Here is a 12,259-nt window from a genome sequence, read left to right as displayed (position 1 = left end):
TGATGCTACTATTTTCTGAATGGAGGATGATAAGGACAAGATGCAAAACTTATTTTCTGCATCTTTTAGAGTATGTCAGGGTGAAAAGAAATAATTTTAATAGAAGTGATCTCTATTGTTTTGGACAAGCTCAAGATAAAATGCATGAATGTATCCAAATATTTACTTGTAACACAGGTGATTTGCTCATCAAGTACCTGGGATTTCCAAAACATGACAGGAGATTAATGCAGACAATCTCTCTTTTGTTGTCCTTCTCCTAGCAACAAAAAAGAAGACGATCATTCTTAAGGTATGTGACACATGTTCTGATTGTATTAATGTTCTCAAGGCAGCAAGAGAATTTTTGGACTGGGTTTGCTATTATATCACAGATTACACAAAAAGGGGAAGAGAAGGTCCAATGGAGAATATGACTACCTCTAATGAGGATGCTAACAGGTACCGACAATTTTGTTAAATTCTCAGGTCATATCATCTTATGATTGTAGTGTAAGCATACAAACAAATAAGTTATGTGTAATTTTTATAGGACAAATGTGGTTCCTAGTTGGATGCCTCAGATTGGTATGAAATTTAATTCCACAAAAGAGGCTTGGAACTTTTGGACATGTTATGGAGGTCATATTGGTTTTGATGTAAGGATAAATTATGAAAACAAGAGCAAACTTGATGGAGTAATCACTTCAGCAAGATCTGTTTGTTCCAATGAGGGCTACAGAAGAAAAGACAAAAGGGATAATAATACAAAGCGTCCTCGTGCAGAAACAAGGACCGGCTGCAATGTTCGAATGGGAATCACTATAGACCGAGAAGCAGGAAACTATGAGGTGCATGAGTTAGTTGTTGAACACAACCATGTGTTGCAATTACCTGGGACAAGCCACTTGATGCCATCACAGAGGAAAATTTCGGCCTTGCAAGCATTTGAAATTGAAACAACAGATGATTCAGGAATTGTACCTAGAAAAGCCCATGAGTTAGCAAGTCGACAAGTTGGTGGTCCACTGAACCTTGGCTACACATGTCGTGATCGCAAGAACCACTTGCGAACCAGACGTCAAAGAGACTTGATGTATGGTGAAGCTGGAAGTATGCTCAAGTATTTTAGAGATAAAAAGAATGAGAATCCTGCATTTGAATATGACATGCAACTAGATTGTGATGAAAATATAGCAAATATCTTTTGGGCTGATGCAAGGATGATCATTGACTATGCTCATTTCGGTGATGTTGTTACCTTCGATACAACATTTGGGACAAACAAAGAGTACAGACCCTTCGGTGTGTTTGTTGGCTTCAACCATTTTAGAGAAATGGTCATTTTCGGTGCTGCACTTTTATATGATGAGACATTTGAATCATTCAAATGGTTGTTCAACACGTTCCTATCAGTGCATAACAAAAAGCAACCTAGAACAATATTTATTGATCAAGATGTAGCAATGGGTAATGCAATTCGGGCAGTATTTATGGAAGCATGGCATGGGTTGTGCACTTTTCACATAATGCAAAATGCCATCAGACACTTACCTCATAAGAAAAAAGATGAGGAAGGACCAAATGTACTTGCTGATTTCAGTGCTTGCATGTACAAGTATGAGGAAGAGGAAGCCTTTGAAGAAGCTTTCAATGCCATAAGAAGCAATGTGGAAACACAAACTTGGTTGGACAGCATCTACAAAGTAAAAGAGAAATGGGCAAGATGTTACATGAGGAATGCTTACACTATAGGCATGAGAAGCACACAATTAAGTGAGAGCTTGAACAGTGACTTGAAAGACCATCTAAAGTCTGGTCTTGACATCCTTCGGTTTTTCAAGCACGTAGAGAGGGTTATGCAAGGAAAAAGAGATAACGAGGTAAATGAGGAATACGAGTCTAGGAAAAAATTACCTAGAGTCAGAATGAGGACTCCTATGGTAATACAAGCTAGCAAAGTTTACACACCATGCATATTTGAAGATTTTCAGAATGAATATGAAAGATCCATCTCAGCATACATCAAGCCATCGGTAGAACACAATGCATATACTGTTGCAATTGCAAGTCTTGACCCAGAATTCCCATATGAAGAAGAGTGCAAAGTACTAGTTAATTATGAAGAGCAAAAAGTTTTCTGCAATTGTGGCCAATTTGAAAGAGTTGGTATATTGTGTAGTCATGCTTTGAAAGCCCTTGATGTCATGAATATCAAGTATCTTCCAGGCCACTATATTTTGGAGCGATGGACTCGAGAAGCGCGAAGCGGCACTATTGAAAGCAGCCATGGAAACATTGTTTTGGAAGATCCTAGATCAGAAGATAGACAACGGTTGAAGTTTTTCATGCACGAGTTTCTTGGCATAGCTTCACAAGCAGTAACATCAGAAGAGTGTATCAAACTAGTAGATGATGCTTTGAAGATTCTTAGGAAGCAAGTTGAAGAGAAAACTCGCACTACTACATGCAGAACTGAAGATATATCTAAAGAACCAGAGGATTGTTTAAAGGATGCTTCCCTAAAGAAAAAGGAAATTCCGAAGAAAAATTCAAGAAGAAAGAAAACATGGCTTGACAACCAGCACCCCAATAAAAAGAAGAAGGAGACAACTAAAGCAGTACCCAAAAATCAAACTCATTCTGTAAATCTCTTGCACCTATCTAACTACACTACTTATTTAATAGACTAATATAGTAACAAGTCACTAATATTTGTTTTGTTTCTTGTTTTTATGTTTGCATAGAGAGGAAAGAATGACATTCCAGTAGCACAATACCAAGCACCTATAGAGCAAATGGCTGGAACAAATGCAAATGGTTTGCAAGAATATGGGTACTATGCTCGTCTACTGACGGTATTCCCACTTATCATGTCTAACATTCCTTAAATTCGTTGGTAAACAATATGGCTTTTTATGTAATCAGTTATATCTCCCTTTAATTTGCAGAGTGAAGCTGGTGATCTTTGGAACTTATAAAACTATCATGGGATATAACAATAGGTTGATGCATGTCTGATATGTTGTCTTGCCAGATCGACAGATTATGCAGAAGGCATAATTGAATCAGCATACATGAGACGCAATATGTCGAGTGCTCATTACTTCAATTGGTTTAATTTCAATTGACTCCTAGTTTCCGAAGACAAAACAATTAGTTTGGTTTCAGTTAATTGCAACAATGATCTGTTGAGTACTTATCACTTTTAAATATTCCAATGACATGCTCAGCTTTCTCTTGCTATGCTTTCACCCCTGTGACATCAAGAAATAGCAGCAGTACGGTATGAACTAATGGTGAAGAAAGGAATAAGTTAGTTCTAGATAACAGCAAGTAATTCACCTTTGGTTTTGCTACTGGGGCTTGGCCAGGCAGGAGGGCGCCGAGGTCCAGCTATCGCGACCCTGCCGTCAGAGGCCTCCTGCAGCCGTAAGATAGCCCGGCGGCCCAGGCATGCCCCTCGTCTGGTTGCTACCCTCCTCCTCGTCCAGGTCGGCCGTGCTGCTCCGGGACATCGCCGTTGTCGTATTCCTTGTCGAGCTCGTCGGGAGGAGACTCCAGCTTGCCGTTGTCGTCAAGCTTGTGGATCTCGCCGTTGCTCTGCTTCTTGTGTACTTCGCCATCTCCCTGCTGCTAGCAGCGAGATACGTGTGGCGGTGATGCTGCGCCGTCTCCGGTCAGCTCTCGCAGCAGCTGCGCCCTCCGGCCATCCCTTGCAGCTGGCTCGGCCGGAGCAGTCTTGTGGATTTGGGGAAACAGTGGCGGAGCTTCACTAGAGGAAGAAACAGTGGCCGAGCTTCACTAGAGGAAAGGGATAAGACAGAGAGAGAAGGGGCGGTGTGGGTCTTTTAGTTTTTTATTTATGAGACCAGCGATTCCACGTTGCAGAGCCACAGGATTAAAATAGACGGTTGATCCTAGCAGCTACAGCACGCGTGCAGTATTAACTATACTGCAGAGGAGCCGAACCCGCGTCACAGGCATCATCATCGTCCTTGGTTGAAGGGCCGGTGACGATTTTGTGGGGGTGAGCATGGGTGGAAATGCCGCTGCGGTAAGGCACGACACCAATCGAATCGGCATCGAAGCAGTCAGCTCCCCCAGTTAACATCTCGGGGGATGGTTGCCGGAGCCGGGTGAGTTCCCGCGCCCCCGCCTGGTAGACGAAGTATTCGTAGTAATCACTGATGGGGCAGGTGCTGAAGGAGGAGGAGGGATGGGAGCGCCCGTTGCGGAGGGTGACGAGGGCGAGGTTGTTGTTGCCATGCCTGACTACTCTCTCTCTCTCAGCTCACTCATGGACAGAGGTAGGAGAAAGAAGACACACTGGAGACGAAGAAATTTCCCCGGCCGGCACGAACGCCGCCGTGGACGCACGAACGCCCCAATCTTTTCTTTGTATTCACAGGCTACATGCTCGGCAACTCCCTGGTACAAACACACTCGAGGCCAGGCCTTTTGTAGTCCCACGGCAGTGCAGCTCCCACGTTACCTGTGCGCACGTAGGCACGAAGGCCTGCAGACTCCGCTGCTCTCGAGCGATCAGCTCGGCCACGCGCACGACGCGCTCACCGTGGCCGCTGGCAACAAACCCGCTAACTACCTCCTGCATGCATGCGCTAACAACCACGCCTAGCAGCCACCAAGTTCAGCCTGGCTAGCTAGCACCGGCTCTCACACCTACCCAGCGACACATACGCATGCCATGAGCACACACAACGCACGCACGCGCCACACACGCTATGGACTCGACCGTGCACTTACACCGGTCGCCACTATCACGAGCATGGCTTACTGCTAAAATTCATGCCCCAAGCCATAACCCTTGCATATGTCAGGCTCGTCGTCGACATCGGTGTCATAGCCGCCGCTATGGCCCACCACGCTTCCCAGCAGCCACACCAAGGCTTGACGCTGCCTCCATGTTCTTCCTCAACGATCGCACGCCGAGTTTCTTCTCCACCGGCGACACACGCCTGGCGTCCCTCGGCGCCCCGCACGTCCCGCGCGTACCCGGGGCGCCCGACGAGCCCGACCGCACCAGTGCGTCCCGCACGTCCCGCGCGCACCCGGCGCGCCCGACGAGCCCGACTGCACCAGACGCTCACCGCGCGCCGCCTCCGCGTCCGCCATGGCAGCCGCCAGCGACAAACGCCGAAAGGATGTAGCCGAACTCGAGCACGGACTCGAGCACAACGGTGACATACGCCTCCTCCCAACGTCAACCGCACGCTCGTACGCGCGCCCGCGGTCTCGACGCGCCGACGCGTCCAGTGCGCACCCATAACGCGCACCGGTCGCGCCTGGCTCGCCGCCGCGGCATATTGCCCTGCACCGCCGCGGCCTCCATGCCGCCATGCAATGCCTCCACGCCGTGTTGCGCCGCCGCGCCACCACGCAGCGCCTCGGCGGCCTCCGCGGTCGCCGCACGTACGACGTCACCGCCCGCCGCCTCCGTCACGCGCCATGACAGCCACAGCGCCGCCCACCTCTATGGGCCGACACACGGCCCGGAGCTCCGTCGTGCAGCCGCCGGCGAGCGCCGCCATCGCTGCCACGCCTCCGGCACGGCAAGCACACCCAAGACACCAAGCTCTGATATCAATTGTTGTTGCCACGCCTGGCTGCTCTCTCTCTCAGCTCACTCATGGACAGAGGTAGGAGAAAGAAGACACACTGGACACGAAGAAATTTTCCCCGGCCGGCGCACGAACGCCGCCGCGGGCGCACGAACACCCCAATCTTTTCTTTGTATTCACAGGCTACATGCTCGGCAACTCCCTGGTACAAACACACTCGAGGCCAGGCCTTTTGTAGTCCCACGGCAGCGCAGCTCCCACGTTACCTGTGCGCACGTAGGCACGAATGCCTGCAGACTCCGCTGCTCTCGAGCGATCCGCTCGGCCACGCGCACGACGCGCTCACCGCGGCCGCTGGCAACAAACCCGCTAACTACCTCCTGCATGCATGCGCTAACAACCACGCCTAGCAGCCACCAAGTTCAGCCTGGCTAGCTAGCACCGGCTCTCACACCTACCCAGCGACACATACGCATGCCATGAGCACACACAACGCACGCACGCGCCACACACGCTATGGACTCGACCGTGCACTTACACCGGTCGCCACTATCACGAGCATGGCTTGCTGCTAACAGAGGTTACCCTCGGTGGCCAGCATGGACGGCTCGCGGGAGAACAAGCGGGCCTGATCTTCTTCGCCGTGGTCGTCGGGGCAGCGGGCGTGGCAGCAGAAATAGGAGACGCGAGGCGGCGGGGCGAGGCACAAGGTCTTCCGCATCTCCACCTCCTTGCCGTCCTGCTTCCTGGTGAATCGACAGCGGGCGGAGGTGTGGTTTTCCTTGTCGGCCATGTAAGCCTTGCTGTCGAGGAGGACCTCCCCCCAGTCCCACTTTGTCGCCGCCGCCTCCGCCGTGGCCGCATCATCCGCAGCCGGCGGACGCAACGAGGCTTCGTAATAGCCTCTGATCGACATGGTGGGTCTTGTGTGATTTCAGGATCTCACACAGGCGCGGGTACTCCTAGCTATAGGACTCGTACTGTATTTGTTGGAGGAGGGTTGTAGTGAGAACCGGATTCATGGACAAACACGAGACGGAGACGACGAGTCCTCCTGCTGCAATCCGCCTTGGACTCCGCCTGCTGCAACAATCTGGCTTCTCTCGTCTCCGTGGCTAGCGATGCGTTCGGCGGAATTTCGTATTCGACGCTAGGCAGAACCGTACGCTACCCAGGGGCCCATTTATACCGGCTGATGATCTACTCAAAATAAATGTTGATGGAAGTGCTTCACAGGATAATTCAAACGGGGTTTTTGGTTTCATCATCCGAGAAAAAAATGGTCAGGCTGTTGCCGCTGGTGCAGATAATATACCCTATTTACTGAACCCGTTGCTCTGAAGCGGTGGCATGCATGTCTGAAGAGTTTGCAAGCTGAACAACAGTTGGGTATGGCGTCAGTGATTGTCGAGACTGATTCCACAACGCTCATGCATGCGATCAAAGGAACGACCCAGGATCGCTCTGCCATAGGTGTCATCTTCCGAGGGATTAAAGTTCTTGCTCGTTTAATTTTCTTCTTTTTTTGATATTGTTTTTTTGTCCAAGGGGCTGTAATAAGGTAGCGGATTCTCTAGCTGCTCACGGTGCACGGATGGGCCGCCGGATGGAGCGCCTGGCTGGCCGTTCTGGTTAATGGAAAAGAGAGTATTCCGGCTCAAAAAAAAAAAAAAACTAACACCAGGTATACCCGTAAAAAAAATACTAACACCAGGTTTTATGTACTGTCAAAAAGAAAATAACCACCAAGTTTTATGTTCTAATAAAAAACACTAAGACCAGGTTTTCTCTGGTCAATTTTGTTATGTTATATATTTTTTTCACGTTTTTCAACAGGGTTTCTGTATGGTTTTTTAGTTTTTTACATAGATATTTTAAATTCAAGAATATTTTTAAAATTATGAAATTTTTTAAATTCATAATTTTAAAAATTCGTGATTTTTTTTTCTGAATCCATGAACATATTTAAAGTTCATAATTTTTATAAAATTATATATATATATATATACTTTTTGAATTCAAAATAGTCTGTAGATTTAATAATATTTTACAAATCGGAACATTTTTACTGGTATTTTGATCCACATCTATGGGTTTTCGAATGCTGATTTGCACCATCAAAATATCAAACATGGAGCAACGAGCGAGCTAGTCGAGCCAAGGGAGTGAGAGGGCTATCGGGCTGCAGCCTGGGTGCACTATATAGCGACAATTGCACGCTAAATGGGTGGATTAGGAGCACTTGCATAGTACTTAATATAATTAAAACACATAAATTCATCACGTGTACTAGCATTACCAATTTCTCATGGGCGAGAAACAGTAGTTAAAATATACTAAAATAAGCAAGTTGGTATAAGTAATAAATACATAAAGTTACAACACATCACTAGAGCTCAGTTTACATGATTTTTTTTGGATACTTACACAAGCATTTGGTTTAGAACAATTCTGCCTTTAGACGAAACAAACTGAAAAGTGATGGCAAAAAGAATAAAAAACTAACTAGAAATATATCTTCAATATGCACAATGATTTATGAAGAGACATTACATGCAAGAAAAATGTTCAACAATCTTTACAGAAGTAATCATACTCACCAACCTTTCATCAAACATAGCGAGATAACAATGAGTCATCGACATTCTCATTCAAGAAATCCCCATTGGTACCGACTAAATTATCAGTGTCTACAATCATTCTTCTGCATAAAAACAAAAAGAATCATTATCACAAATAAATAGTGCAACTAACTAATTAGGAAAAATGGTTCGGGTAACTAATGGCCACATTTACGGTAGACGGAAGTTTTCGTATTTTTTTACCAGAAGGGTTTTATATATGTTGTGAACTACGTAGGCAGCATTCGGTTTATACGGACCACCACCATCACGAAGCAGTTAAGCGAGGTGAGCGCAACCACGCGGCATGGTTGTTCACCGTGTGTGTCATAAAGCTGAGCGTTGTTGCCACAATATGCCTAGTTTTTTTTATAAGCCGAGTGTACTTCGGACGTTCGTCGTAATACGACGTAGCAAGCCGAGGGCTCTTTCGTCGCCGTGTGTCTTGGCGCTAATACTCAGATTACACCATCATAAGCTGAGTAGCCGATAAACTATACTCGGCTTACAAAGAAACACAAGACAACATATGTTTTTTCTGTAGTGCTACAACTCACTATTTACTGTTTTCCCGTGCATGCGTGCTTCCATATCACCCCAGTGGCCCAGTTATTATTAGCCACTCAATCTAAATTGATGGTACCAATTGCACCAATTTCCCTCTGCCCTCCCATGCATGTAGATGTAGGGGATTGCAAACCATGAACATCATGTTGTACTAGAATATAATAACATAGTAATTGGTAGAGCAAACAGGCAGAAGTTCTAAATAACCACATGCACTTATTTTGGATAGGAGGGAGTAACAATCATCTAGAACCTTAACTATAAATAAAATTCAGATTCTGACTAGTTAATAAGAAAGCACAAGCAGACACTCTCTCCACGTTCCACCTGGGTGCTTCTCGGATGGTGGGTTGGCATGGGTTGAGAGCAAAGAAACCGTAATGATGGTATGGACCTCGAAGGCAGTCATACCCAAACAAATCACCTACTGTGAGTCCAGTCCATGGCATCCCCGACATCACTCTTCCGGAAGCGGATCCTCTAACATCCTCAAGGGATGTCACGAAGCTACAGTGAAATGCGTGTGTAAAGCGAAGAAGGGATGTCAGTGTTAATGTAGCAGCTATTGTGCGGATTTACTATAGCATGTACAAAAATAAATCAAAAAATAATTTTATTGCACCATAATTTTGTTTGTATGTAATTTTTGTAAATATATACAATAGATTTGTAATTTGCAAATTAATTATAATCATTTTAGGCTTAACCATATGGATGTGAAGAAGGGATGTCACGGTTACTGTAGCTTACGTGACATCCCTTGAGGATGTTAGAGAATCCGGTTCCCACTCTTCCCCCCTTCAGCTGGGTTAGTGGTGGCAGGCTGCTGCTGTGGCCTCTTGCAAGAGTAGGATCCCGGAGACACCGGAGCTCGTCATTTCATATTCTCCTTTGAAACTGCACAAAGAAGAACAGATTTTTGGTGTGAGAAAAAACCCTTGCCCTTATCATTTAAAATCACAACCAAGAAAGTCCGGCAATGCGACAAGAGTCTAGAACAACAACTTCTAGTTCTAGAATGTAGTAGTAACATCCATGCTAAGAAAAGGAAATTTGTTAACAGGAAATCTTGTGGTCACCAAGTTAAGGTTTCGATTTTGAGGTCATATATGTATGAACCTGTTACCAGCTATGTTTAATTAACCACCAGATTGACCCCAAATGATAAAACTACAGTTCATGTCATGGTCTACACCTCGAATGGACTTGAGCAAGGCATATCGTCGTAGCATCTTTTATCATTAATAATGGGAGGCGATGGTACGGTACGTGGGGGCTTGAGATAGCTGGAGATGGTAGTGCGCCTGTAGGTGTTGGGTCTTCGCATATCGAATTCACCCACCTTCAGCAGCTTCTTATTCTTGATGTCAACAGCGATAACTCGCGATTTCCTGTCAGTTGTGCTACTGACCGTGGTCCTGAGGTACAAGATGCCATCTTTGTGGGAGCTGAGAATGGGGTTGGAAACAAAGACAGATTTGGGCAAATCATAGTTTTCAATATCACAAGAATGGACTTCATGCTCCGGCTTGAAACGAATATCACCCAGGGTTTCCGAATCCCTATGGAGCCCCTCCATGGTCCATGTGACCACCGTCCAACCACTAGGGGTTTCTGAGCAAGGGTCGGGTTCTGCATGGACCTGAAGGTCGACGAACTTGCCAGTCTCTTTGACAAGGACAATGTCCCGAAAGGCGGTTGCAATGTCGACGGCAAGAGGGAGCCAATTTGGCGGCTGCCTCGGCTTGGGAAGGGAGACATAGCGGAACAGGTGGAAGGGGGTGTCATCGGCAAGCGCGTCGGAGAGGAGCATGCCACTCCAGAGGTCGACCCAGCCCACGATGCCGCCGCTGGAGCCGCCGATGGTGATGGCCGTGTCAGAGATAAAGTCGGATGGCGGCGGCAGCGGCTGTGGAACAGCACCTGCCTTGCGGGTCCAGGCCCCGGTCTTGGAGTCGTAGATGCACACTTAGTGCGGGCCATTGGCAGAGTCGTGGAAATAGTCCTTGCCAAGCGCTGCGATTCTGTAGGCATCATCACAATCCTTGGGAGAAATTTTGCTCCTGTAAGGCACGACAGCTATCGAAGTGGAGTTGAAGCAGTGGGATCTCCTATTTGGCAACATCGCAGGGGCGGGGCTCGGGAGCCGGGTGAGTTCCTCCTCCCCTGCCCGGTACACCAGGTATTCATAGTAGTTTTTGTTGCCGTCTATGGGGGAGGGTGAAATTCCCCGTGGCAGAGGGTGATGAGTGCAAGGTCACCCTCCATGGCGAACATGGACGGCTCGCCGCAGAATAAGCGGGTGTCTTTTTCTCCGTGGCCGTCGGTGTAGTGGGCGTGGCAGCAGAAATAGGGAGTGAATAGCATAAAACTACCACAATTCGCGTTAGGATTTGAAAAAACTACCAAATTTTTGTTCGTGTGATAACTACCAGAATCGATGTCGGTTGTTTTAAAAAACCCAAATCAACCGCTGCTAAGAAATTAAGCCGGTTTATGACAGGTCGGGCCCGCACCTAAAAAAGCTGTCCGTTTGACTGTCTGTGTTGACCGTTAACTGACATGTGGGGCCCACATGTCAGTGTCCCTTCAAAAAAATTCGCATGTAAATTTTTTCTTGAACCCCTTGGTTCTTTTACATATTTAAAAATATGCCCTTATTTTTACAGAATAACCCCTATAAACATTTTTAAAAAACAATTGGGTCCCTCAATCATTTTGAAAAAGCAATTTGGGCCAGAAAATCCCGTCGGCCATGCCGCCGCCGCGCGCCTCCCTGGCCATGTCGCCGCCGCGCGCCAAGTCAACGCCGGAGACCTGCGGGACCGGCCAGATCAGGCACAGGCCACGCCGCCAAGTCGACGCCTGAGACCAGCGGGGCCGGCGCTCCACCGTCGTGCGGGAGGCCATGCTCCGGCAAGAGCCGCGCCGCCACGCGCCATGGAGGGGCGCACTGCCCACCTCCGATGCCCGCCTCCGCAGAGAGGCTGGCGACCTCCGCTGCCCGTCTCCGCGGCGAGGCCGGCTACCTCCGCTGCCCGCCTTCGCGGCGAGGCCGGCCACGCCGCCACCACCTGCCGGCGCCGCCATGGATCGATCCCGTCGCCCGTGTGGAGGCCCGCCTCCGCACTGAGGTCGGCCACACCGCCACCACCTCGAGGCTACGTCGCCATGGACCGTCGCATCGAGCTGCTCCCTGCGCCGCCCGTTCCCGCAACCTGGCCGGCGCTGTTCCTCAGGGTGGGCGCGGCCTCACCTCAGGGACCTGATTGCTTTAAGTACAAGGGGATTTAAGAGTTGTTTGTAAATGAGACACTGACATGTGGGCCCCACATGTCAGTTAACGGTCAGACAAACAGTCAAACAGACGGCTTGTTTAGGTGCAGGCCCGACCTGTTATAAACCGGCTTAGTTTCTTAGCAATGGACGATTTGGGTTTTTTGAAACAACCGACGACGATTCTGATAGTTATCAGTCACAAATAAAAATTTGGAAGTTTTTTAAACCCTA

At 47.9% G+C, this 12,259-nt stretch overlaps 1 protein-coding gene across 1 annotated transcript; it reads left to right on the top strand.

Moving 5' to 3' along the window:
• Window positions 1-291: 291 nt before the first annotated feature.
• Window positions 292-2,960, top strand: LOC123497553 (protein FAR1-RELATED SEQUENCE 5). The gene is made up of 3 exons (XM_045234139.2): window positions 292-2,624; window positions 2,727-2,837; window positions 2,931-2,960. The coding sequence occupies exons 1-3, from the start codon at window positions 516-518 to the stop codon at window positions 2,958-2,960; spliced, it is 2,250 nt and encodes a 749-aa protein (XP_045090074.2). The 5' UTR covers window positions 292-515.
• Window positions 2,961-12,259: the final 9,299 nt, after the last annotated feature.

The sequence above is a fragment of the Aegilops tauschii genome, chromosome 3 (assembly GCF_002575655.3).
Source record: "Aegilops tauschii subsp. strangulata cultivar AL8/78 chromosome 3, Aet v6.0, whole genome shotgun sequence".
Classification (NCBI taxonomy): Eukaryota; Viridiplantae; Streptophyta; class Magnoliopsida; order Poales; family Poaceae; genus Aegilops; species Aegilops tauschii.
This window is presented reverse-complemented; position numbering and strand designations above follow the sequence as displayed.